Source organism: Cavia porcellus, unplaced genomic scaffold, assembly GCF_034190915.1.
Source record: "Cavia porcellus strain 051 isolate PalLab524CR breed Dunkin Hartley unplaced genomic scaffold, mCavPor4.1 scaffold_31, whole genome shotgun sequence".
In the NCBI taxonomy this organism is placed as follows: Eukaryota; Metazoa; Chordata; class Mammalia; order Rodentia; family Caviidae; genus Cavia; species Cavia porcellus.
Window position 1 is genome coordinate 25,053,148 of NW_026947514.1, and position 27,750 is coordinate 25,080,897.

Below are 27,750 nucleotides of genomic sequence, written 5' to 3' on the forward strand. Positions count from 1 at the left end.
AGTATTAATAATATTCTTAATTAATTCTAATTCTTATTAATATAGTATTAATAATATTCTTCTGTGTATTAGTGAGAAGAGAACCCACCAGTTAACACATTGAAAGACTACTGAAATTGTGTCCAGTGTTATTTTTGTTCTAGTGTCTATCCAGACACTAGTATCTATCCCAGTGCTGGACACATTACAACATTCAGTAAAGGTTTGTTAGGTGGATGAATGAACAATCTCACTAATTTGTGACCTCAGCACAGATCCAGACCTGCTTTGCCTCTGAGCAGCGCTGTGCAGGAAGCATCTGTCTGCATGCCCTGTCTTGGTGGCTTCCAGGTTGAAACTACTGCTGAACACCACCAATATTTTGCGGCCTAAGTATCAGTGTACTGAGGATTTTGACAACATCTGGGGGGCCAATAAAGAAATTACCGCTGCCCTCCGAGATCCTGTGATTTTTCGGGCTACCTGCCCTTACAGTCCTGCCGGTAATAGTTCACTATATTTCTAGCGTTCTTTTAAAATTTTCCTTTTGTCCTGTTGCCATATTGTTTGTTTGTGGGGATTTTTTTTGCCATATTGTTAGATCTCTATGCTGTGTGTTGGGGAAGGGTGAGGAAGCACAAGTTAGACACATCCTCAGCCATTTAGATTCGGTATGAGGACGATGGTGGGAAGAACAACCTTTGTTAGGAAGAGTTGAGAGGGCTTATTATTTGATCCTTTGAGGAGGAACTGGAAATACGCAGAGAAAACAGCTTATTTAAACAGGCAAATGTGATGTCTAGGGATGAAATGGCTGTAATTTCACAGTTGCCTGAGTTCCTTTTCCTCATTGGCAAAGATCATTCTGGAGGAGCTTTTGCCATTAGTAATCTCTACTTAGTGGCATCTGTCCTTCTTTGGTATAATCAACACCTTATGTGTTACAAAGGGCAAAGAGAGCTGTTGGCCTAGGAGGGGAGAGTGTTTGCTTATCTTGAGGTCCATATTACCAATCTTTGTTGACAAAAAATGGGTTCTATTCACTAGCTGGGGTTTATTCTATGTTTGCTGCAACTATGTTCCCTACTGCTAATTGTTAATATCTTTTCATTGATGTTCAGGGGGAATAACCCTTAATATCAAATGGTTGGAGGGCGTGTTCTATGCATGCCTAAACATCTGTACAGCAAGCAACATGGCCCATTCACAGGCGCTGCAGCTTCTGAATAAAGTGTTTCTTTCTGTGCACTACGAAGGCTGTAAAACAGATGAAACATCTTGCCCCAAATTTCAGTTAGCAGATTTTGTCAACACAGTCTACATGAAGAATATGTTTCATAAAAGGTAAGACGACAGACAGCTGGCTATTCAGATTTCTCCAGGACTCATCTGGTCAGACTTTTATTTGTTTTATCCTTTCATATTCTCTAAAAAATTGATAAAATAATGCACTTTTACAAAAATTCAGCCAGTGGAAAAGTAAAGCCTCCTTTGCCTTCCATACCCCATTTCATTAATTTTACTTCTTAAAGTTTTTTATTTTGTCTTATCAATGCATTTACAAATATATATTTATATTGTCATTATGCCATACATACATATCGATTCCTATGTATGGTGCTACACACCTGGGAACTACAATACTGATTTTTTATATCCTATAACATAGATATCATTCTATGTTAGTATAATTATATCTACTTCATTTATGAGTGTAGACGTCGATTTGATACTTTTACTTAATTAAATTTATTCCTCCTATTTCCGCTTCATAAAGTTGTAGTTTCTTTCCCCTGCTCCAAATTTTGCACAAAAAGCTGCTTTAGATATTCTTGCACTAAATCTGTGGGAGAATTTCTGGATTAGAGAATATATAGTCCCAAATTGCTTCTCAAATCATCTCCACAAACATGAAAGTGCCATTTCTCTATACATTGATAATTATAAAATTAAATCCTGTGAGTCTTCGGGAATCTAATATGTAAACGTTGTTGCTGTTGTTACTAGTGACTTCCACGTCAGTAGATGTGCAGGACTCCATTAACTCCTTTTCTCCCTTGACTAACGAATACGCCATCCTTAGTGAGGCAGTCTCTTCCCTGAGCCTTTCTTTATTTCTTTATTTTTCTTTGCTGTACTAAGGATCGAAGTCACAGCCTCATACTTGCCAGGCAGGCGCTTATGCCACTGAGCTAAATCCCCAGCCCCTTCTCTTAGCCTTTATGACAGTTCACATCCCTTCATTTTCCCCCCATCTCTATGGCCTCTCCTTTGTTAGCTATTTTTCTGTCCCACCTCAAATTCTGGCCTTGGGGTTTTCTTAGTTGTTGGGGTTTTTATTACTGCCTCAATTCATGGCCTATTATTGGATTATTCAAAGTTTCTGTATCTTCTTGGTTCAATTTTAGTAATTTATATATACGTGCAAATCTGTCCATTTCTTTTGGATTCTCCAATTTATTTAAGTATAGGTTTTTTAGGTAATTACTAATAGTCTTCTGGATTTTGGTGGTATCCATTGTGATTTTTGCCTTTTTCATTTCTAATTGCACTGATATGGCTCCTTTTTTCTTTTTGGTAACAGTAGCTAAGGATTTGTCTATTGTCTTTATTCTTTCAAAGAACAAGTTCCTTGGTTCATTGATACTATCGAATTTGTTAGTCTCATTTTCTTTGATCTTTGCCTTATAATTTCCTTTCTTGTACAGTCTTGGATGTGGATTGTTCTTGCTTTTCTAGGACCATGAGGTGTATCATTATGTTTTTTATTTGTGCTTGTTGCATTTTTCCAATGTGGGCATTCATAGCTATAAACTTTCCTTTTAAGACTGCTTTCATTGTGTCCTGTACTTTCTGGTGTATTGTGCTGGCATTATCATGATTCTCAAAACAGATTTTTTTCTTTGATTTCTTCTATGACCCACTGATTATTCAAAACTATATTGATTAATGTTCATGTATTTGCATAATTTCTGTGGTGTCTTTTGCCATTGATTTTTAATTTCATTGCACTGTAGTCTTATAAGGTATATGGGATAATTCTGATTTGTTCATATTTATTTAAGCATGATATATGGGCTCGTAGACCTATTTTGGAGAAAGTTCCATGTGCTATTGAGACAAATGTGTAGGGAATTTGCATTTTGCAAGATCCCATGTATACTTATGCATATAAAATTGGAAAAGTAATAAGCTAAAATCTTGTTAGATGGTCTTTTAGAAAGAGATTGATAATGGAATATTAGTATTTTCATTATGACTGTAGCTTCTCAAATTCATTCCATATTTTTAATCATCTTTTTTTACAAAGTTTGAAGCCAGGGACTGGGGATTTAGCTCAGCAGTATAAGCTCCTGCCTTGCAAGTGCGTGGTTGTGAGTTTGATCCCCGGTACCAATTAAAAAAAAAAAAGTGGCAACAAAATTTGAAGCCAGCAGGTTTGATGTAAACGCCTGTCATCCCAGCACCCAGGAGGCTGAGGCAGGAGGATTGCCGAGCGTTAGAGGCCAGCCTAGGCTACCTAGTAAATTCAAGGCCAGCCTGTACTACAGAGCAAGACTTTATCTCAAAAAACAAAAACAAAAAAACTTTGAAGCCATATCATCTGATAACTAAAAGTTCACAATTTTAATATCTTTTTTTTTTTTTTTGCGGTACTGGGGATCAAACTTATGACCTCATGCTTGCCAGGCAGGCACTTATGCCACTGAGCTAAATCCCCAGCCCTTATATAATCTTTGTGGAATATATTTTCATTGAATCTCCCCTCTACTTTGAAATTTAAAAAAGATAGCTTTTTAAAGAGCAGTTAATTTCATAACAAAACTGAGAGGAGGACAGAGAGATTTCCTGTTTCCCTGCATGCATAGCCTTCCCCTGTATCAACACTCCCCCACCGGAGTGGTGTATCTGCTAAAATTCATAAACCTACACTGATATATTATTATTACTCTGAGCCCATAGTTTACATTAGGGTTCACCTTTTAGGGAAGAAATGTATGAGGAGTTGAAAAATATGTGACAATTTGTGTCTTCCATACTCCTATCACACAGAGAATTTTCACTGCTGTATCCTCTATATTCTCTCCACTTGTCTCTCTAACACTTGGCAACCCCTGATCTTTTTACTATATCAATAGTTTGCCTTTTCCAGAAGGCTATATAGTTAGAATCACGAATATGTAGGCTTCTAAGATGGGCTTCTATCTTAATAATGTGAATTTAAGTTTCTTTCATGTCTTCTGATAGCTTGATAGTTCATTTTGGTTTACTGCCAAATAATACTGTTGCTGGTTCTGTTATCACAGTTTATCTATTTATCTACTAAAGGACATTTTGCTTGTTTCCAAGTTTTGATAACTGTGAATAAAGCTCCTATAAATATTGTTGAGCAAGTTTTTGTGGGAAAACATGTTTTTGGTTTATTTCAGTAAATACCAACATGTTTGATTGCTGAATCATATGGTAATTTTATTTTTTAAAAAATCTTGCCAAACTGTCTTCTGAAGTATCATTTTTTTTTGAAGTATCAGCAATTAAAGAGATTTCCTGTTGCTCTGTATCCTTACTAGTTTTTAGTGTTGTCAGTGGTTTGGATTCTGGCACTTTTAGTAGGAATGGCTACTTGTTTCATTGTTGTTTTAATTTGGAACTGCATAATGTTGAAGAACTTTTAATATGTTTATTTGCCATGTGTACATCTTTTCTGGTGAGGTGACTGTCAAGGCCTTTTTATTTTTGAGTTTTTCATTTTTATATTGTTTTAAGAGTTTTATGTTCAGTTTTAAGAGTTCTTTGTATATTTTGGATAACAAAGATGTATCTTTTGCAGATATTTTCTTCTAGTTTATCACTTACATTTTCATTCTTTTGACAGTATCTTTCATGGAGCAGAAATCTGTAATTTTAATTAAGTCCTATTTATCACTTCTTTCTTCTATGGACCGTACGTTTCACAGTACAGTTAAAAATTCATTACCCAGTGGGAGCCTAGATTTTTTTCCAATTATTTTTTGAGAGTTTTATAATTACACATTTTACATTTACATTTGTAGAGTTTTTCTTTTTTAGCTTCTTTAGGTTTTTGAAACAGGATTTCAGTTTGTAACAGGCTGGCCTTGAACTCAGTATGCAGCCCAAGCTGGTCTCAAAATCATGGTAGTTCTCCTGCCTCAGCCTCCCTCATGCTGGAATTACAGGTGTGTACCACCATGCTAGTTTAAATTAGTGATACATTTTAAATTCATTTTTGTGAAGGATGTAAGGTCTGTGTCTACATTAGTTTTTTTCTCATGTATATGTCCAACTGTTCTATTATCATTTGTTGAAAATGCTGTTTTCTTTTTGTCTTTTTGAGACAAGGTTTCACTATGCAGTTCAGGCTGTGATTGAACTCACTCTGTAGCCCAGGCTGGCCTTGAACTCCCAGTGATTCTTTTGCCTCAGCCTCCAGCGTGCCAGGATTATATAAAGTCATGCACCACCACGCCTGGCCAAAAACGGTGCGTTCTCATTGTATTGCTTTTGTCTCCTTGTCAAAGTGCAGTTAATTATATTTACTTGTGTTCTAAACAGAAGTCAGTTTGATTCATATCTTTGTTCCCCTATGGGCACTGTCTTTTTTTCTTCTGGCTTTTTCTTTATATTTGATTTTTTAGTTTAAACATATCTAGATGTAGGTTTTCATTGTTGCTGTTGTTAGCACTTTTCCTGGCTGATATTCTCAGTTGCTTCCTGGATCCCTGGTTTGGTGTCTGACCTTGATTTGGGGAAATGTCCAACCGTTCTTTCAAATACTGTTCCTTTCCTCCTTCTCCTCTAGGGTTATTATATGTATGTCACACCTGTTGTGATTGTTTCACGGTCCTTGGGTATTGTGTTCTGTATTTTTCAGTCTTATTCTGACTTGCTTTGCTTTTTGGCTATGGAAGTTTCTCTTGGGATATTTTCAATTTCAGAGAGTCCCTTCTCAATCATGTATTTAGCAGCCAAATAAGATGTATTGAATAGATAAAAAAATAACAATTTTTTTCTACTTCAGGCTTTTCCCCTGGTTTGATCTGATTGATGTGCAACTCAAGGAAACTCCCTTTAGTCAGCGTCTTTCAAGCAGTACTGTTCTCCAAGATCACCTTACCCATCTATACTGTGATTCATTTGGCATCTCCCTAGTCAACAAAGAGAAGCCAGTGGTTTCCATGGACTCTTCATCCCAGTAAGAGATCTCAGGAATGAGGAGGATTTCTTTTTCTCTTCTCACAGATTTGTCCTCCGGGATTATGTCCTGATTATCCCAATTGACAAGTAATAACATGAATGTGTTGTGTTTGAAAATTGTATTGGTGGATCTTTCAAATGTAGAATAAATAAGAGGTCCTATGCATCAACATTTTTGGGTGTGTCTAGTTTTCAGAAACAACCAAATCAAACTATAAACCTAATGCCCATTAATAAACTGCTTCCCCAGAAGAGCCTTAATGCAAATTATTTCTCTTCTAAGTTAAATGCAAGAGGTTACAATGCCATTACTAGAAAATTATATAATTCAGCTTTTTTCCTGAGTGGTATAGAGCTGACCAATGATACTGCAGCTTGATTTTCCTACCATTTTGGATAAGGAATGATAATTCTACCCATTTTGGATAGAATGTTCAGTAAACAATATTAATTGACGTGTTCCATGCTTATTTCAAGTATATGTGTTTTCTTATTTAAAGCTGTTTCTACTTAAACCATAAAGCCAACTTAAAAAAATAACTGCCATTTATATTAAATGGCTAAAAGAATTTTGCAAAATATAGATCTGATTTACATTATGAAGATTTATTTCCTTTATATTTTGCAAATACTTTTTGTCAACCATAATAAAAGTAGAAAACAGCAATAACCCTATCAAGCTAGGAAAAGATGTCACTGTGCTCTGTCATGGAACACAATCAGTTTTCTAAACGCTAAAGTGCTTTTGAACAACACAACTTACCATACATGGAAATCACCATGGTCTTACAGTAACCATTTACATTGTTTTTCATAATCATGAGCCAATCAAATTCAAAGGTATGATATGTGAATGGTATCTGATAAGGCTTCTTAGTTTAATTTCGGATAAATTGGGTTCATCAAATAGTAATGCTTGGCATGAAAATTAACTTTATGTACTGTTCCTTCTCTTAGTAGGGAAAAAATTCTTCTATTTATTCAGGTGTAGGAGACTAGATAAGGCACATCATTGTTCTTTGGATTAATTAGCCCTGTAGGGGTTATTTGGATTAAGAAGTGAGAAAGTGCAAACTAGAGGGGAGCTGGGGTCATTCAAACAATAAGAAGTATTCAATCATTTCTTTTGAAAAGTCCAGTCGTGAGTAGACTCTAGCCTGAATTTCATTTTATAAAGCTTGGAAGTTACCATGTAATGCTTTATAAGCTGTATATACCATGTAACAGGCTTATAAGCTGTTAAGAGTTGTGTCTAGTTGTCCCCCAAAGCCTCACACAGTCATAGGTGGAGCTTTTTCAGAGGTGACTAGATCTAGAGTGGGTGATGCTAGGATTAAAGTGTGTGATTACTAAGTTAGTCCACTGGCTGGTTTGGCATAGTGCTGGATGTAGATTATGTGAATGCTACCTGCCCTAATGATGTATAGCCTGGATAGAATATAAGACACAGAAAGAGGGCTGCTGTTGCTGCTTGCTGCTTGGTCTCTCGCTACCTCGCTGTTCTATGGCCTTCCCACCTTCTGCCCACCAGGAACTGTTTCTCCTCTGCGATGCCCCTTGGCCATGACACCCTGCCTTGGAGCCAGCAGACGCTTTGTCTGGAGTCAGCTGACTATGAACTGAAACCTCTACAAACTGTAAGCTAAATAAATAAACCTTTTCTCCTTTAACTCTGGGTGTTGGGTATTTTGTCTCATAAACAACTGAAAGTAACCAAGACACAGGCAAACTCCAGACCCTAAATCACTGTCATTGATATTTCAATAAGTCATGTTGTTTTTAAGAGTATATACACAGGGGGCTGGGGATTTAGCTCAGTGGCATGAGCGCCTGCCTTGCAAGCAGACAGTCGTGAGTTCGTACCAATAAAAAGGAAAAAGACAAAAAAAAAAAAAAAAAAAGAGCATATACACAAATTTTTCAAAATATTTTTTTTTCCTCTGATGACTAAAGAGAACTTCCGCTCCTTGAATTCCTCCCTTCTCTTTGGAAGACATAATTGCAAATCCTGTGGATGTTTTGAAGATATATTTATATCTTTTAAAAAACTAATTTTATACGACCCTTGCCAATTTTATCCGACCATCTTCTGGGGGGCCTTGGAAACTTGGCAGTGGGGCAAATGGTGCTGTCTCTCTTTCTCTATGGGGGGTTAGCTAGGGCCCTGGCTCCATGTAATAACTTTTGTTTGTCAACAAGATATGTGAAGTTTTATTTTTCTTTTGGATACTGATAATTCTTATGTATGTAAAGCGTAGAATGTGCCTACTTAAAGACGGAGATTGCTTTGTCTTTGTAATCTATTTAGTAGCTTGCCTGCTGCATGCATCAGTTTAATGTTTCTTCAGTAATAAAAGACTTCTATATTTGTAGAAAGTATTATCCGGGGTGGCAAGCATTTTTATTTTAAATTATATTTTTCCAACATGTTCCTACCACTAGGTATATTATTAGGATTTACTGGTAATTCTTACAATCACCCAGAAAGAAAAGAATTGCACTCTGTTTTAACAAAAGGTTAAACTAAAATACAAATAATGGGAAAATGTTATAAGTAAAAGAACTAGGAATGGAACCAGCAGTTCTGTGATCCTTTTTTCTTTCTTTGTTTTTTTGAGACAGGTCTCACTATGTGGTTCAGACTGGTCTCGGACTCACTATGTAGCCCAGGCTGGCCTTGAATTTGAAGTAATTCTCCTGCCTCAGCCTCCCAAGTTCTGGGATTACAGGCATGAACCAGCATGCCCAGCCTCTTTCTGATCTTTATTGAAAAGGAAAAAAAAAGAAAACCCAAAGGGGACAATACCTCTTTCCCCAAGTAATTTAGTTTGCTGTTTCAAGGTAAGTGACATGACTTTTTTCTCCTTTGTAGCTGAGTGCAACTTAATGTCTCATTCTCTTCAGGGGATTATTTATGGAGCATAGTCCTCTAATCCTGCTGCTTTGACAAATTCGGAGAAGGTCAGGGAATCAGATTTAACACCGGTATGACTCTTTTGTTCTAAAAATAAGCCAATATTGTCTCTGTAGGGAAGTGTGATGCTGCGCTTGAATAATGGCTCTTCAATTCCCAGCAGCTCCCTTGTATGCCGAGAGATAGCCTGAAACACAGTGTAAAAATACAACAAAGTCAAAATTTCAATCAGTTTTTTAGGTTTCTTCAATGGCAACCCTTTAAATTATTTCAATGGGAAAAATAATGAAATAACACCATGGGCTTACTTGCCTGGCCTTATCAAAAACTAAGCTCTTAAGAGAAGCGTCAGACTTCCGGGAGAACATGGCGGACAGATAACAGCAACTACCAGAGGCTCTCTGAAAAACTAGGCTCAGAAGCCAGGTATGGTGCGGACTAAAGAGACATAAGCAGGTGGAGTTATGCTCTGCTGACTCAGGAACGAACTCGGCTGAGAGAAACCAACTTGGAATGCAGTCCTGGTGCTAAAACAGGAACAGAAAAGTCTCGCTGCTGAGGCTGGACCCTGCGCCATTGGAAGCCGCGATTTGGGTTTCCCGCTGCGCGGTGGCTGGCTGCCTCTACATCAGCTCGGCAAGGAGAGAGATGCAGAAGCTTTGAGAACGGCAATCTGCGAACGGAGTCAAAAACAGGACAGGCAGGGAGGCATGTTCTGACTTGTGGCGAGGTGAGTTAGAGAAACTGACACTCCACCACAGTTTGACTCCAGCGGACTTTCTGGGCCCGAGCAGTCCTGCGGGAGCAGGGCGCGCTGGCGACTCCAGCCACACATTCCCCTCTCGGGCGGGATTGGTGAAAAGTGCCTGGCCTGCGTGACGCTGCCAGCGGACCCTGTAGGCTGGCCCAACCCAGATCGCAGAGCCTGACGGAGGCCGGGAGGGGCGGGCCCCCGCGTAGGCTGCCTGGTGTGCAGCGGTGAGTGGGAACACCTAACCGGCGCAATTCGATCAGGCTGTGGCTGACAGGGAGAGAAGCTGGGCCTCTCATATAAGCTTGCATATATAAGGAACAGAGAATATGGGAAGAAGCAGCAACAAGAAAGGCTCCTCGGCCCCCAATTCTGAGAAACAGGCAATAGCGGACACCGCACCAATACACATAAAGCACCATATAGAGAGCCTCATAGACCAATTCAGGAATGAAGTTATCAACGACCTGAAGCTAGAAGTATGCAAAATAGTTAGAGAAATGCTAAGCCCCACCCAAGAAAAAACAGATGGTGGAATGGAAGAACAGAAAAAGAGGGGAGAATTGTTTGATGGAGAAAACAGGGAAAGCATAGAATACGTGAAGCAGGTTCAAAGGGGCTACCAAGAAACTAAGAAGTCTATCGAAGACTGGCATAACAGCTTGAAAGAAACTAAGGACAGACTATCTGAACTGGAGGGCAGAATTGTAATATGGGAGAATGAAATGAAAAACTTCTTAAAAATAACAAAGAAACAAACAGCAATAATACAAAGACAAGAAGATGATAAGAGGATCCATAACTTAAGGATTAAGAACATAAAAGAAGAAGTAGGGACACAAACAAATGAACTACAAAAGCTACTCACAGAAATAATCCAGGAGAATTTTCCTAATTTAGCAAAAGGTAAAGATACTCAGATGTATGAGGCATACAGGACCCCAGCTACCTACAACCCAAACAGAGCAACACCCAGGCATATAATAATAAAAATTCCAGAAATTCAATACAAGAACAGAATATTAAAAGCTGTCAGAGACAAGAAACAGACCACTTACAAGGGAGCACCCATCAGAATTACAGCAGATTTCTCTGCACAAACCATCAAATCACGAAGAGCGTGGGGGGAAATAATTCAAGCTTTGAAAGATAATAATCTCCAGCCAAGATTGAGATATCCTGCACAACTGTCCCTGGAAATTGATGGGAAAACAAGGTGCTTCCAGGATAAAGAGGAACTGGGGGAATTTGCAACCACCAATTCAACTCTACAGAGAGTATTGCAGGATATTCTAAAAAAAGAAAAAATACAAAGAATCCAGAAATAGTGGAGGCCACGACTAATGGAGCAGAGAACAAAGTGAAGAAGACAAACTGACAGCTACTGACAGAATAAGAGCTCAACAGAAATGAGGCAGAGAAGATTGGATGATAGGAACAGCTATTTTGGAGAAAATGACATCTTAATAGGTAATACTGATTTAGTATCATCTTGTTTTGAAGTCTCATCTAGCTTTTGTCCTTCTGTCTCCAATGGTCTAAATAGGTTGTATCGTACTGGATTTTATTATGTACAATAGTATAAGCAAAAACCTTTTAAAGACAAGGAGATTATACAGAAACCATTATTCATTTTCTGTTAGTCGATTCTAAATACTCTGTAATGCTGTCATTCTCTTAAATGGTTTTACATTGTTTTGATATACTTAATGCTACAATATATGAAGTTGTACTCAAGGATTTCAAGGAAAGAGACAATATGGTAACTACTTTTAGGTCAGGATTATCTGGTGGTGAAACACTATTCTGCTTAAATGGTTATGATTTGATCTGTGCTGTTTCGTTGTTATGCCCTCTTTTATCTCAATCTCCACTCCATTATTTACTTTTTTAATACTTTTTAAAAAATTTTTATCCTTTTAATTAAAGGAAAAAAATAGCAGGATATATTATAGTAACCCACTTTGACTTTCCATTACCTCGATTTAAAGCCCTGTATTACTCTCACCATCTGGTTTTTAACTGATGTTCCCCTATTCTGTTTTGCTGGATAGTATCAGGTTCGAAAATTTAGGCATCAGCTGTGAAGATAATGAGATTCATTATAACGCCCATTCTCGTTGACTTTTATCTACTTTTGAAGACCTACAATGTCTCCAATGGTTTGGCTTTGTCGGTTTTGTTCTTTACTGTTTTGTTCAATTGTATTATAACTAATGATATAGGCAATTCTATTAGAGATAGCGGGAGGCATTATGGTAACCATTGTTGATCACCTTGTATTATGTTTTCACATTATCTATTATGTCCACCCTTTTGACTTGACCGATTCTGTTCTGTTATGTCACATTTGGTTTTACTCTCTTCCAAAAAAGTAATAAGAACCGTGAGAGCAATGAAACCCAAAATGTGTAACAGTCATTGTACAAAAGAGAGGAAAAGAAAGTGCTCTAAGCTATATAACTGCATGTATATTTAAGTGTATAAGATAGAATATGATATCACAGTTTTATTGGATCATTGAACAGAACTGTTTGCAGTATCATTGATGGAATGTCCACTTTACAAGCTTTAATTTTGTGACTTGAACAATTATTTCTAAGATGACAGTATGTAATTCATTAACTAGTGATTTCCTACTGTTCATTTTTTTTCTGCAAATCTGTATAACTTGTACCCTTTCTCTGCTTTTTTTTTTCTTTTCTCCTTAAATAAAATTAAAAAAAAAAAAAAAAAAAAAAAGAGAAGCGTCACATAACTTACTATCTTTTATAAAGTACCACTTAACGATGTCTGCAGCCTCTTGCAGTAGATGGCCATAGATAGGTTAATTTTTCTTTGAAGTAAATAGTATGGCCAACTATAAAAGCAGAAAATGTGGTTAGCCAAGCATGGTGATAAATGCCTATAGTCCTAGCTACTCAAGAGGCTGAGGCAGGAGGATCATCCAAGTGCAAGGCCAGACTGGGCTATATAGTGAGACTCTGGCCCCCTCCAAAAATTAAGGCTACTGGTCAGTTACAAGAGTAAAATTCATGCAATAGACAGCTCTAAACCTGATGCAAACTACTGATTAGCAGTGCAGTTTAGACTTTTCTTCGTAAGTCTTATCCAGCCTGGTTTTGTTTAGACTCTTGAGATGTTTTGTGGGTAAAAGACTGTCTCCATAGTCACCTGGCATTTCTAATGAGAATACCAACTGAAGTCCATAGCAGTGAGGTTTCTAAGACTCGAGATCAAACAGGTGGCTCTTAAGAGTTCTTGTTGGTGTTGATAATGGCTACACTGAGGATCTCATCTGATCAGCACCTCACTCTGAACCTCTTTGGAATCTCACAGCCAAGGCCCCAGGAGACCTGTACACCTTCAATACAGGTTCACTGCTCCTAATCCAAAAATTTTAAAATGTTCCCAGAATGTTCCCAAACTATGAATGCCAACATGATGCCACAAATGGAAAATTTCAGACCTAACTTCACATGATGAGTTGTAATCAAAATGCAGGTGCACCACAAATACTGTATAAAATTACCTTGGGCTATGGGAATAAGGTGTACATGAAACAAAAATGAATTTATTGTTTTGATGTGAGTCCTATCCCCACGATACTGTGTATATGTAGATATTCTGAAATTGAAATAAATATGAAATTTGAAACTCTTCTGGTCCCAAGCATTTTTGATAAGGGATATCCAATCCGTATGAATAAACACAGCTCTGTGCCTACTGTGGGCTGAAAGAGTCCACTACTCTAGTAATATATGATAATGTAGAAATTAAAAGTGTTATAAAGTATATGAGTATATAATCAACAAACACAATCTAAATGGGGTGTGATGGTGCACCCATGTAATCTCAGACCTTGAGAGGTTGAGGCAGGAGGAGTTCACAGTGAGTTCATGGCCAGCCTGGGCTACGAAGGGAGTTCAAGGCCAGCCTGAAGTATGTAGTAAAATTCTGTCTCAAAAAGACAAAAGAAAAAGACAAAAGAAAAAAAATAAAAAGAATTACAATCCTCTAATTCAGTGATTCTTAAACTATATCTGAGCTTCACTAATAGACAATGAGAGTTCTCTGACAGACCATATATTATTGACTTAAAACAAAATTTTTTTTTAGTTCTGATGAACAAACAAGCAATAGATATTGTTTTCCTAAAACTTTGAGCAATTACTAATTATTTACTTGGATTAAAAAGGATTGTTAGGAATAGGTATTTTTGGAGATTTTTAGTTTCCTAAGAATTCTTAATTCCACTTTCTAGGATAGTGACACATATACAATGCGTGAAATCACTGCAAGACACCTGTTTCACATGGCCTCAGGCAGATATCTGTAATGCCTATAGTTTTCAAGAACATTCTATTATTACTATATCATCACTGTACTTTTGTTGACTAGGCTTTCAAAGGCTGTTATTCTTAATTTTACTTGTAAATTACTGGTTTTGCATCATCATTACTGATTTATTGTGCACAGTTGAGTGACTTTTGATAGTGTGTAGCTATGCACATTTGTATAACTGGTACTATAATTTACTTTAAATCTAAAGACATAATGTGGCTCAAATATAAATCATTTATCTCACCATCAAAATCCAGAGATATAGTTTTCTGAAAATTTGCTTGTGATTCCTGTAAAAACAGATTAATTTTTTTTTTTTTGTCTTTTTCCTTTTTATCGGTACCGGGGATCGAACTCATGACCAGGGATCGAACTCACGACCGCCTGCTTGCATGGCAGGCACTTATGCCACTGAGCTAAACCCCCAGCCCCAACAGATTAATTTTAAATGCATTTTGCTAAGCGAAAAAAGCTGGATGTAACGGCTACAATTTATTTGATTCTATGTATGTGATATTTTATTTTATTTGTCTTTTTGAGACAGGGTCTCACCATGCAGTTCAGGCTGGCCTTGAGCTCATTTTGTAGCCCAGGCTGGTCTCAAACTCACAATGATCCTCTTACCTCAACCTCCAGAGTGCGGGGATCCTAGGGGTGCACCACCATGTTTTGCAATATTTTATTTTATTTTATTTTTGTCTTTTTCCTTTTTAGCGGTACTGGGGATCGAACTCACAACTGCCTGCTTTACAAGGCAGGCGCTTATGCTGCTGAGCTAAATCCCCAGCCCCAATATTTTATTTTTTTAATTAATTAATTTTTTTGTTTTATTTTGAAACAGGGTCTCACTATGTAGTCCAGACTGGCCTTGAGCTTGCAGCAGTCCTCTTGCATCAGCCTCCCAAGTGCTGGGATTAATGGCATGCACCACTACATCTGACGTATATGTGATATTTTAGAAAAGGCAAAATTACTGGAACAAATAGATAAGTAGTTTCCAGAGATTAGTGTGGAGGGATGGGTTGGCTATCAAAGAGACACGGAGAAGTTTTAGGGTGACAGAATTTGTTAAAACCCACTGAACTATAACAAACAAAGAATTATTTTACTATATGAAAGCTATTAGAAATCCAGAGTGTTGGGGAATCCAGGATGGAGCAGAATATAGGCTGTGGATAAATGAATCCAACTGTATTACAAACTAGGACACAATCTCCTTGGAGAAGGTGGAAGAGACAGAAGCTAACCTAATTAACTTAGCTTTGCCTTTTGTGTGTAAGTGTTGGGGTTGGGGGTCCTGGGAATCAAACTTAGGACCTCAGGCTTGCCAGGCAGGCGCTGTCCCACTGAGCTAAATCCACAGCCCCCCTTAACTTTAGAAAACAGTACTTTTTTCTAGATACTGTGAGGCTAAAGACAAAAAGAACTGTACGCAAACAATGTACCCTATGGTGCATTTGTTTCGTATAAGAATTTATAGATAAGAGAGCTAGATTTCTCACTGTCAGAAAAAGAAGTTATAAATAAGCAAGAGGATTTGGAGACAGGAGGGATGATGAGAAAATTAGAATATACCCTGCAAGGCTGGACTAGAGTCAGAGAAATGAATATGAACTCCTGATTATTTTAATATATGTATATATGGATATAAAAAATAAACAGACATTTGTGTACATATGGGTGAGTATATAACACATATTTCCTAGATCCGTGTGCTGACAGTGCCTAGAACAGTAACAAACACAACTAGTGCCTAATCTTGGTTTCTAAATACTATTCTCTATAAGAATCGACCAGTATTCTCTGGACACATGATTGATTCTGGGACTGCAGCAAGGAAAATACAATATAAGCCGGAAGCTACTTGCAGTGTCAGGAAGTAGGGAAATGCCTTTTAAAAAATGGGCATGTTCAAATGATATAGGAGCCTGTGGTGAGTTCATCCTTGGTACAAAAAAAAAAAAAAGAGAGAGAGAAAAGAAAAGAAAAAAAAGAGCTCACAATTGTCAAAGATGCAATACTGTAATTTAAGGAAAACAACAATAATACTGGGTTATAACACAAAGAATAAATGTCCATAAGTTCATACTGATGTAAGTGCCTAAATAGATTAAAAATAAGGGAAAAGGGACAATTAAGTATAAAAGAGTTCCTTACAGAAGAGTCCTATTTAAATATAGAAATAATGAAAGATAGAAAATTATCATTAAGACAGCAGAGCAGAAATTGAGTAGTCAAGACCACCTGATGAATGCTAAAATTAGCGGCTAAAACTCTAAACAGGATGTTTGCGTAACTTCAAACTGACTTCCCCAGTTTATTTATCACTGTAGTAATTGTACCGTATATCTAAACTCTGACAGTCTTCTCTTCCAAGAAGAGAAGTTCTCCTCTTCCTGAATATGGCCTAGAGTTGGTTACTCATTTCTGAAGAGCAAAATGAGGAAGAACAGTGTGACTGTATAGAGAGGAAGCCAGCACACACCTGTAGACCCGGCAGCTACTTGGGAGGCTGTGGTGTCAAGATCATGAAAACACAGAGAGATCAAGAAACCATCACATACTAGAAGAGAACAGTGAAACCAGACAGCTAAGTGCGGTGTAGTATTCCCGATTACATCCTGGAACAAAATATTATCATCTTTGGGAACAATGCAGAATCTGAATAAAGTTCATCAGTTAATAATACAATGTTAGCTCAAAGGTAACTTCTTATTTGTAATGAATATACCATAGTTAAATAAAATTTTAACATTGGGGAATCTAGGTTAAGAGTACACGGAGGGCTAGGATATAGCTTAGCAATACAGTGCCTGCATGCCAAGTGTGAGGTTCTGAGTTTGATTCCCCCCGCCCCGCAAAAAAAGTATACAGAAACTCATTGTACTGTCCTTGCACTTCTTCTGTTGTTAAACTGAAATTATTTACAAAACAAAAAAATTTTAAATTAAGGTCTGTCTCAATTGCTGACATGTTATAAATTTGTGCTGCTTAAATAATTTGCAGCAAGGCAAGGAGAGCAAAATTGCTGAGATATTGTAGTTTGTAAAGCTACACTTTAGACTATAAGATCATTCATGCATACAAAATGAATAAACAACTCATCTATTTTCTGCAAATATTTACCACAGCATTCTTTTTTCTCATTTGATATAATTAGTGGATATTTTGAGAATTATTTTCTAAGAGAGAAAGATAAACCAAATGTAATTTTTTTTACTTAGTTTTTCTCTAAAATAAATAAGATGGACTTATTTATGTTGTTATGGGGCAAATTGTGGATGTATCACTTGGTGTAATTACAACAGTGGCATAAAAATATGTTTTATATAGCCTGGGTGTGCAGCTCAGTGGTAGACTACTTACCTAGCACATTACATGTCCTAGCAATACAAGAACAAACAAACAAATAAAATGCTTCCTACAGCAATAAAGAAGATAACTACAGCACACTTAATTCATATACGATTTCTAGAAAAATATCCATGTCTTAGAGTATAACTACTTTTTAAATATGAAACAAAGTGTCCAGTAATGTTTATGTAACATACCTCTAAATGTAAATCTCCTAATGTTACTCTATTGATTTCAAGGAGAGACTTTATTTGTCTGGTGACTGATAATAAGAATCTCAAAGTTTGCTTAAAGTTCTTGGGATACAAGGTTAGACTGGGAGTTTTATCCTCAATTCTTGAGGATTTCAGAGGACTTCTAAGACCTCATTTCTTGCAAGAGCAGAAAAAGCATAATGCAAATTTTTATTATTGTATATTGATACTGTACATTTGGAATTAGAATGTCAAAAGAGCAAAATTAATTGGCAGACTCTCAAAAAAATTTCATATGATACAGAGCTGAAATTCTTGGTGCTTAAATCAAGAGTTTGAGTTACAAGTATTTTGTTAATTCTGTGCTTTATTTTTATTTAGAATATTCAGTATACTCTTAGGTAGAAATTAGAGCTCATAAGCACTCAGGGGCTGAAGCAGGAGGACTGCTGACAGTTCAAGGCCAGCCTGGGCTACAAAGTGAGGCCAGCCTGAACTACATAGCAAAACCCTGTCTCAAAAAGACAAAAAAAAAAAAAAAAGTTAGAGTTCATAAATACAGTGTACCATCTCTGAACATAAAAAGAGTAAAATACTTATCTGGCAGTACTTGATAGCTATGTGAGGGCATGGTTGGAAATACTGTATTTAATAGGTATATTATGTATATAGACATGTACCTGCCTACATTATGTATATAGACATTTATGGCTATAAGAATATTGATCTATAAAGGCAAAATAGTACAGTGATTTAAATAGAACATGGATTGGAAAGTCACATAGAATAGACTGGCTTCCCTAGCTATTACCTAAATTATCTTTTATAAATTGCATCACCTTTCTGGGTCTGTTTTCTCTTCTGTAAAATGAGGACTAGGTGAAATGACATATGTATGGAGAATAACTATTAGCAGAATTCAGTAGTAAATGTTCAATTAGGTCTCTGTATTTAATAATTTAAAGAAATTCCTTATATATCATTGCCAATAAAAAGACTTGAATATTACCAAGTATAGTTTTCTTATTTTCCAAACCTGATGCTGTATGGAGTTACAGGGTTTAAAAACCTGCTTTAAAGTCCCAGGGAACAGATTCCAGAGCTTACTATAGGCCTAATTAACTAAAATCTCTGGAGGTCAAGCTTGAGAATCTACCTTTAAAACAAAAACAAAAACAACTTTCATCTGCTTCTGAGACTATTATCCACACTCAGAACCACTGAGATAAAGCATTGATGGGCCTGGGTATAGTAAGTGAACCCTGTCATGTTGGCGTCAGAGTGCCAGAGGAAAGGTTACGCATGAGAGTGTGATTGGGATGCTTTGTAAATTGCAAAACACCAGCAATGGAGGTTACTGTTAAGCAAAGGGAGGAGATCTTGGACTGCTAGTGCCACAGATATGAGACCCAAAGTTAATGTAACCTGTTTAAAAGTTAAGCAACAGACCAGGCAAAATATATATGGTGTTATAATGTAAGTGCTAAATGGGTACCAGAAATGTAAAACCTTATGAAAGTGGGAAGAAAGATTATTATAGGATGGCAAGGTAGGAAAACTTGGGGGATGAGAATAAGGAATTGGTTCTGAGGGATAATTCCAATTCCTACTAATAATACAGAGGAAGAAGAACTGAGCAAAGACACAGAGGGAGGTATGCACCAGACAAGTCTGTGATACTGGGGGTTACACTTGATATGCTGGAGCAGAAGATTCTCACAGAGAAGGGAAAGGTGGCTGAAGAAAACTTGTGGAGGACATTAGTCTTGTAAGCGAAGATATCCGAAGGTTTTTGAATAGTATTTTAGTGAAGGACTAAAAGCAGAGCCTTCGAATCCCAAGGGCCCATGCAGAGGTTAAATAAGGGAGCAATTGCAGAAAGTGGGCATGGAGAAAAACAGATCACATAAATACCATTAAAGGAAGTGACAGTTGTTGGAATCTTTGTATGGATTAAAGAAGAGACAGCAACCACTGTGAACTTGGGGGATTTTGAGTGCAATGACACCACAGATAGAAACAGGACTGGAAGAAAAAGAAACAGATGGCAGCATTTGTACATGACTCACCTTCATGTGCTCAAAATCTGTTATTCCCATCTGAGGGAGGTTTGAGCAGTTTACATGGATGAGTTTATTGCCACCGATGAAGTTTGCAGTAAAACACTCCTGTCAGTACAAAAACATCACTTTAAAATGTACTGAAATGAGGACAGAAAAGAGAAGGAAGAGAGGGAAAGAAAAAGGATGGAAAGGAATCATGGTTTCCAACTTATGCTGAGAAAAAGTTATTTTGTGCCTTAATGATATTATTTTCTAAAAGCTAGTTGGTTAAACTTTATGCTACTACTTAAAAATTCTTCTGCATGCTATAGAATTCATGGTGTTTGTTTTCAGTACAGGAGATTGAACTCAGGACCTTGTACATACCAAGTAAGTGCTCTGCCCCTGAGCTACATCCTCAGCCCTGCTTTATGTCTCGTCCAGTTACATTATTAGTACAGGAAGTACAAAAGGTTGCAAATCTTATATGGTAGCCTAAAATCACATTACAGCCAGCAAATTAAAATGATTACAGTATTTTTTGATAAAACTATTTCAAGTTAATTGGCTAAACTATTAGTTCTCTTACCTGCTTTGTGATACCTGACATATTTGGGGCAAGTACTTAAGATTAATAGTAGAAATTTAAGGTAAGGGAGTTGCCTCTAAAATAACTTGACAAACTACCAGAAAGTCGATGGTGGACAAAATAGTTTTCTATGAAAAGAAGCCTATACAAATTTCTTAGCCTTTATTAAAGGGCTGCAGAGAAGTGTAATACCTGGGATTATTAGGAGAAACAAATATGTGACCCTCTTTTTCTTCCCAAATACAAATATCCATGAGGCAAGGCCAAAATTAGTATCAGTGACAGGCTATGGGTTTAGCTCAGTGGTAGGGTATACACTTAACATGTACAAGGCCTTGAGTTTGATTCCCAGAACCTCTCTCCAATTCCAAGTTACTTCCTCCAGTGTCCAGGACTTTTCTATACTTCTAGTGAAAAAGAAGCAAAGGGTCAAGTCAGAGTAGAGGAAATTAAGTAGGCTGAAAGCATGAGATTTCAAAAGTTAGTTTTGTATACCTTGTATTGAGGATAGCCTAGCTGGCTAATCCACTCTGCAACCTGCTCTGGGCTCCATTTAAGAAACTCAAACTGTGGCTCCTTCACTTTTTTGGGCCTGGATTCTTCCTCTTTAGGTACCTGTTCCTCCAACTCTTCATGTAAATTTATACTTTTCTTCTCATTAAAGGACTCTTTTAATTCCATTTGAGACTCTGAGGAACGTAAGTTTATATATTCATTGAAATCAAATTCAAGGAGTTTTGAGGATTCTTGAGATTTCCCATAATGTGTACTATCTGAGTCTACTTCACTTCCTCTGTGAGAATCTAATGCCTCACTGTTTCTAATTTTGTCGGTTTCTTTTACAAATTTCCTTGTTTCTCTTGATTTGGCTTCATTTGGTAACTCTAGATTTTTCTCCTCAGTTGACTCTGTTTGTCTCTTCTCTTGAACTGATTTGATCATCTGTAGTGGCACTTGACTTGTCTCCTCAGTTGGTTTTCTTGGTTTCATTTTTGGAAACTCCAATTCAATCTGTTCTGATGGCTCTAGGCCTTTTTCCTTGGCTGAGTTTTTTAGCGTTTTCTTTGACTCCAACTTCTCTGGCAATGCCAGTCCTGTCTTCTCACTTGATTTTCTCTGCTTCTCTTTTTGAGCTATTGGTTTAGTATACCCTAGTGACTCTGGAACTTTCTCCTCAATTGACTTTCTTCGTGTTTCCACTTCAACATCTGGTTTGATCTCCTGTGGTTGTACTAATTTAGTCTCTGCTTGTGTCCCTGGAATCTTTTCTTCATCTGACCTTTTTGTCTCCTTTGTAACCTCTGATGTAGTCTTTTCTGATAGTTCTAGACTTGTTTTGATAATTGGTTTTCCTGATTGTTGCTCAGGAAATTCTGATTCCAGTGGTTCTGGAACCTTTTCTTCAGTTGACTTTCTTGTTTTCCAGCTAGGAAATTCTTGCTTAATGTGTCTTCCTATCTCCTCAGTTGACTTTCTTTGCATTTTCTCTGGAATCTCTGGTTTAGTCTCTTCTGAAGGTTGTAGGTCTGTTTTCTCAACAAGTATTTTTGGTTTCTGGTCTGGAAACTGTAGTTTAGTCTGCCCTGATGACTCTATCTTTTTTTCTTCAGTTGACTTGTATTGTGTCTCCTTTGGAATCTCTGGTTTGGTCATCTTGGGCAACTGAAGATCTACTACTTCAACTGATTTTCCTGATTTCCCACTTGCAAAATCTGGTTTCGTCTGCTCTGAAGGCTCTAGATCTGTTTCTTCATCTGTTTCTCTGAAGGGTCTACATCTGTTTCTTTTAAGTGATTCCTCTGCAGCCTCCAGTTCAGACTCCTCTAGTAGTAACTCTAATTTTGTCTCACTGGTTGCGGTTCCTGAAATCTCAAATTTGGTTTCCACTGGTAACCGTGTATCTGTTTCTGTAGCCCATTCTGTGACATCTGGTTTAGCCTCCTCTTGTGGTTCGAGGTCTGGTTTCTTACCCTTTTAATCCACAGAGATCTTCAAATTCTTGCAAAGCTTGCCTTCCATTTCTCCCAGTGTCTCTGATTTCAACGCTTGGGGAATCTCTGGTTTGGCTTGAATAAACAGGTCCATTTGTGTCTCCTTGGGAATTTCTTCTTCAAAGGTCCAGGTTGGTTCTAATTGTATATTCTTTTCATTTTCTGGATCCTCCTCTTTAAAGTTCTTTTCCTCAGTCTCCAGTGGCTGTGCCTCTTCATCAGTCTCAGAAAACTGCTCTGCGCCTGTCTCTGCAGTGTATGATTGGGTATCCACGGACAATTTACGAAGTCCTGGCATTTCAAGTATTCTAGGTTCTGGTTTCTCATTTTCATCTAGGTCAGAATAGTGATCTTCTGGGATTTGAGACATTATGCAGTTCAGCCGACGCGCCCAGGCCTCTTAGCAACCCTAACTTCCGACAGCGTCTCTATGGATACCACTGTTTCCGGTACTGTCTTCCTGAATATTCTCCAGGTTTTGATCATTCTTCCAAGCCCTGACTAAAGATTGGCCGCCAAAAGCAAGCGTAACTCTGCTTGCATCCTCGTCGCTGCCTCCGCGGAACAGAGTTCCTGCGGCGGCCCCAGGGCCGGCGAACTCTTCTCAAGGCTGCCGCGCGGCGTCTTCCGGCCCGGGGCTCCGCTCGGCTCTTCGGCTCGCCGCAGCCGCGCTCGCCAGGACTTCGGCTGTTTCCGGAGCCGCTAGCTGCTGGCGGCGCAGAAGATCCCCGCGCGGGCTGCAGATGTCGGACCGCCTGGCGTCTGAGGGGCCGGGCTTTTGGAGTGCCGCAGCCCGCCGAGGGTCGGCGGGCGGCGTCGGGGACGGCCCAGGAGTGGAGGGAAGCCAGGAGGCCGTCTCAGGTACGCAAGGCCCACGCGCTGGCGGGTGGGTGCCTCCCGGCCTCGGGGCCCCGCACCTCGGCGAGAGCCTCCGCGCGCTCTGTCCGGGCTCGCGGTGGAGCGGACCCGCCTCGCAGCCCCTTCGCGCACAGGACCCCGCGACTGTGGGGCACGACCCCTGTCCCGCGGTTGCCGCCGTTGCCACCGCTACCAGTCGGGCCCTAGGTGCGCTCGAGCCTGTTTTCTGCTCCGTTTCGAAATGCCTCTGTTCCTGTCCCGCTTCCTTTCTCAGATCAGCCCAGATATTCGTGACGGGGTTGTTCTGTCCAGCTTCAGCCCGCTTCACCTCGCACCTCTATTAGCCGACTGCACCTCGGCTGCGCACTGGCCTCGCTGCTGGCCCTGATTTCCACTGACTCTCACCTCTACCCTCTTCCCCAGGTCCTCCACCCTCCGCCGGGGTCCGAGCTGATAGTATCGCTCCCTTATGTCTACACCCGGCTTCACCCTGGCCTCCCTGCACGTAGACCCCTTAGCTCGCCGCCATCCTCTGCATCTCCTTGAGAGGAGATGAGAAGCAAAGTCGTAATAGGTTCTGAGGGCTTGAATTTAACACAGTAGCCAGAGCAAAGGCAGGAAAGAGGCTGCAATGGGAATTTTGGCGACTTCACTCATTCTCCAGGGTTCTCATTTTCTTGTTTGGGACATTGTCTCCGTTTCCACTCATACAAGTTCCTCCATGAGGATTACGTCAGGTCTACAGATGGAAGGGACAGTTTGACCTTACTTTTTAGACTCAGGATCACCACACAGGAGGCAACTAAAAGGATGCTTCTTTGAAATACAGTGATGGAGGATAGAGAAGGGGTCCTTCTAAAATGCAAATAATTTTCCAGGTCCGAAGTAAGAATGGATACAATCAAGTGCAGTGGTTGCAGTGTTATTGTGGGGCCAGGGTGCCTGGATTGATCACTTTATCCACCAGACTTTAGGCAAATCTCTTTTCTGCCTCAGTATTCTCTCCCGTAAAACGTAGTTACTAACAGAACTTGCCCCTAGGTTTGCTGGCACGATTACATGAGCCACTGTGTTTAAACCATGTGCTCCTGAAGCCCAAGGTACACACTGTGATCAGCTACCTATTAGAAGTATCAGATCTGTTTTTGCTCAGTTAAACTCCTAGTGCCACCGAGGGAAGTTCCAGGAGTGTATCACTTCCAACATAATGGCTTTTCTGCTTGGATCCCAAATATCTCCCATTTCCTAATTTTTTACAGGGTCTTGCTGTATAGTGCAGGATGTCCTAGAACTCGGGGTGATCGTCTTGCCTCAGCTTCTTGAGAAATGGAATTATAGGCATGCACCACCATGCCTGGCCCTATTTTCGAATTGTCACACACACACATTCACACGTATGCTTATGCATGCACCCCAACTGTTTATCACCCAGCTCTTTCTTATGATTTTATGTTTTTACTTGAAAATATGTAACAATTTTTACCTTTTTTCTTTTGAACTTTAAATGCCTTGTATTAAATGTAATACTATTTACTACTATAACAATAGAAATTCCAATCACAATTTCTAAATGATTAAGCAGATAAATTCTTATAAAGGTGCCTGTCTCATAAACATTCAAGTCCCTATGTGTGCCAAGTTAAGCATGTTTTAAATTTTCCTTAGATCTTCAGTATGTTTATGCAAACATACCCAAGCATTTGGGTAGAAAGTCATTGCTTGTCTCTCCCTCCATGAGATTGAACCCAGGGCCTTCACATGAGTCACATTCTTAGACCTTTTTTTAAATTTTTTTGAGAAAGGATTTGTTGGCAAGGTGTGGTGGTACGTGCCTATAATCCCAGCACTCGGGGTTGAGGGAGAAGGTTCACCACAAGTTTGAGGCCAACTTGGGCTATAGCAAGACCCAGTCTCAGAACAAATGAATGAAAAAATGACAACAAAAACAAAGCAAAGCAAAACAAAACAAAATGGAAAGACAGAAGGATAAATTGCCTAAGCAGGGTTCAAACTTGCAGTTCCTGCCACCTCACCATATGCTAGATTACAGACATGTGCTCTGTCTGGTTTAAACAGAGAAAGTTTTTTTTTTTTTTTTTCTTTTTTGGGATTGCTAGAATTGAACTCAAGGTCTTGCATATGCAAGGCAAACACTCTGTTGCTGGACTACATCCCTGTCCCAAATAGCTTTTAAGAGAACTTCAAGAGTATATTGGAAATTAGTAAATTTGTGAGAATGACCCCCACCCTGACTATCTCTTCCTTCCAGGACACTGGTAGACATCCTTGTCCTCAGAAAACAGGATGATAGTTGATTTCTGTTCGTGCCATGTAGAAGTATCTTATTAAAGTCCAGGGTAAACTGGATGTGGCAGTACATGCCTGTAATCCCAGCATTTGGGAGACAGAGGCAGGAGGCTCACTGAGAGTTTGAGGCCACCCTGGGCTATACATAAGTGAGTTCAAGACCAGTCCAGACTACATAGTGAGACTCTGCCTCCAAAAGAAAAAAAAATCCCACAAAAAAACAAGTAAAGTCCAGGGTAAACTCTTCCTGTTGAAGGAGGCTTTGTTGCTAATAAAATAATAAGAATGTTAATTTACATGTACTGAATGCTTACTGTGTGTCAGAATGTGGAAAAGATGTGCATTTATTTTCTAATTTATTCTTGGCAATAATAATTTTCTTCCCATTTTACAAAGGAACTGTAATTGAGAGAAGTTAATTTGTCCTAGTTAACTATGGAGTTTTCACTGTGCATATGAAATTGTTTCTTTGTTATAATAGCTTATAATTATTTCTTTTTATTGAGTGTTAATCAGTTATCAGTATTCCAGGACAAGTTACTTTGTCCTTAAGGTATTTTTAATTTGTTAAGATGGAAGTTCTACTGGAAACAAATAATTCAAAATGTTATATCATTGGGTATCTTTTATTATAGTTATTTTTATATTTATCCCCCAAGAAGTCTTCTTGAATGGCATCTCTTTTGCCTGTTTTCCCCCTCAAGCCCTGATTTATCTCAGAGGTCCATAAATATTGGCTGGTGAAAGTAGGTCTCAATGAAGGAATATCCAGTGCGTGTGAGGAATTAGGACTGAGGTAATCAAGAATGCGCCTTTGGTCAGAGTAGTGATTATGAATGATGAACTATTTGGCACCCTCAAGGGCCTTCTGATAGTGTCTGGAAACATCCTGGTTTGTTAGAAGTAAAGGCAGCTAATACTGACTTCTAGTGAATAGGCCAGGGGTGTTGCTACATCGTATGGTGCACAGGATAGTCTTGCAATGAAAACCTGGCTCCAAATATCAGTAGTGCTACTTTTGAGAAATCCTGGGTTGTGCTTACTCCAGGTTTCCAAAGTACTGTGGGAATGTTTGGAACAGAGTACCTGGAAATAAAAACTAAACAACTGCTCAAAATTAGGTGTTTGGATCCTTCTGCTATTTTCCATCAGAAAATGATGAAGTGAGTGAGCAGTGGAGATATTAAGAGGAAATGAAGTAACCAAATGTGATGATGTATGCCAGTAATCCTAGCACTTGGGAGGCAGAGGCAGGAGAATCATTGCAAGTTTGAGCCCAGCCTGGGCCTTGTAATGAGTTCAAGGACCGCCTGTACCACATAGCATGACCCTGTTTCAAAACAAGGAATGAAATTGGAAGAAACTAATACTCTTTCTTAGAGAAAACAGCACTAAAAGTGAGGTTGGATGTTTCGTTTACATGGAGTTGAGTATTTTTCAGTGCCTTATTCTTTCAGTGCAGGAATTTGTCATTATCCAGAATAGCCGTAACTTAACTCTTCAAAAGTTCTCTACAGAAGGTCTTTATGTTTGTTAGTTGAGGTTTTGCTGAAAAGGAAGAAAAAGGCTTATTTTCTTAAACCACTTGCTGCAGTGGTCATGATGTTCTTATTTTTTCATGAGCTGTAATTGTTTTTAATAGTTTTTTATTTGGTGCCTGTAGGTTCTCCAGTCTCCAAAAGGAGAAAGAAATTATTCTTTGTATCATGAGACTCTCTGAGGCATATTAATTGCATCACTTAAGGGCAGATAATAAATAATTTTTTTAAAAAGTTTAGAGACTTTGGGGAAAACAACCATCAAGAGCTATTATCACTGAAGTGAGTAAAAATATAGTTTGTGTCTGAGCTATCACTGCATTTAAATGTTGAAGACTGGAAATGGGTCAGGTAAATTTGTTCCTGGTTTTAATGTAGGATTATGTGCAGTATGTCTTTTTGCAGTAAGGGAAATGTTCCATGTCTGTTGCTATTTCAATTTAAATTAATTAAAAATAAAATTTGATGGCTACTGTATGGGATGGTGCAGAAAGGTAGAAATTTATGCTGAAGAACCTTTATGTTTTTTAGTTTACTACTGTGCTTTTATGTCAAAATATTAGAAGTTTACCTACCTGCAGCTCTTTTTTTCTGTGTGGTTCTTGTGTCTTAAGATAGTTGGTAGTCAAGACATAATGCATACCATTCATTGCAACCCAAGATGAGGATTCTG

At 38.5% G+C, this 27,750-nt stretch overlaps 3 protein-coding genes across 4 annotated transcripts in view; 2 read left to right on the forward strand and 1 right to left on the reverse strand.

Moving 5' to 3' along the window:
• Noxred1 (NADP dependent oxidoreductase domain containing 1) overlaps positions 1-6,365 on the forward strand; it is a 35,354-nt gene extending 28,989 nt beyond the window's left edge. The window contains exons 4-6 of one of the 2 annotated variants that reach the window (XM_003472329.4): positions 331-482; positions 1,101-1,323; positions 6,020-6,365. In XM_003472329.4, coding sequence (XP_003472377.1) covers positions 331-482; positions 1,101-1,323; positions 6,020-6,197 — 553 coding nt within the window. In that variant the 3' untranslated portion in view covers positions 6,198-6,365. Of the gene's footprint in view, positions 1-330; positions 483-1,100; positions 1,324-4,823; positions 5,481-6,019 lie in introns of those variants that run through there. The other variant, XR_010045008.1, reaches the window with a different exon arrangement.
• A 1,746-nt stretch (positions 6,366-8,111) lies between these two features.
• On the reverse strand, positions 8,112-22,744 carry Samd15 (sterile alpha motif domain containing 15). The gene is given in 3 exon segments (XM_013155329.3): positions 8,112-9,296; positions 19,822-19,920; positions 20,879-22,744. Coding segments are annotated over 3 exon segments (2,154 nt in total). The 3' UTR covers positions 8,112-9,107.
• A 355-nt stretch (positions 22,745-23,099) lies between these two features.
• Tmed8 (transmembrane p24 trafficking protein family member 8) overlaps positions 23,100-27,750 on the forward strand; it is a 40,463-nt gene continuing 35,812 nt past the window's right edge. The window contains exon 1 of the mRNA XM_003472325.5: positions 23,100-23,235. Within this exon, the coding sequence (XP_003472373.1) occupies positions 23,118-23,235 (118 nt within the window). The 5' untranslated portion in view covers positions 23,100-23,117. The remainder of the gene's footprint in view (positions 23,236-27,750) is intronic.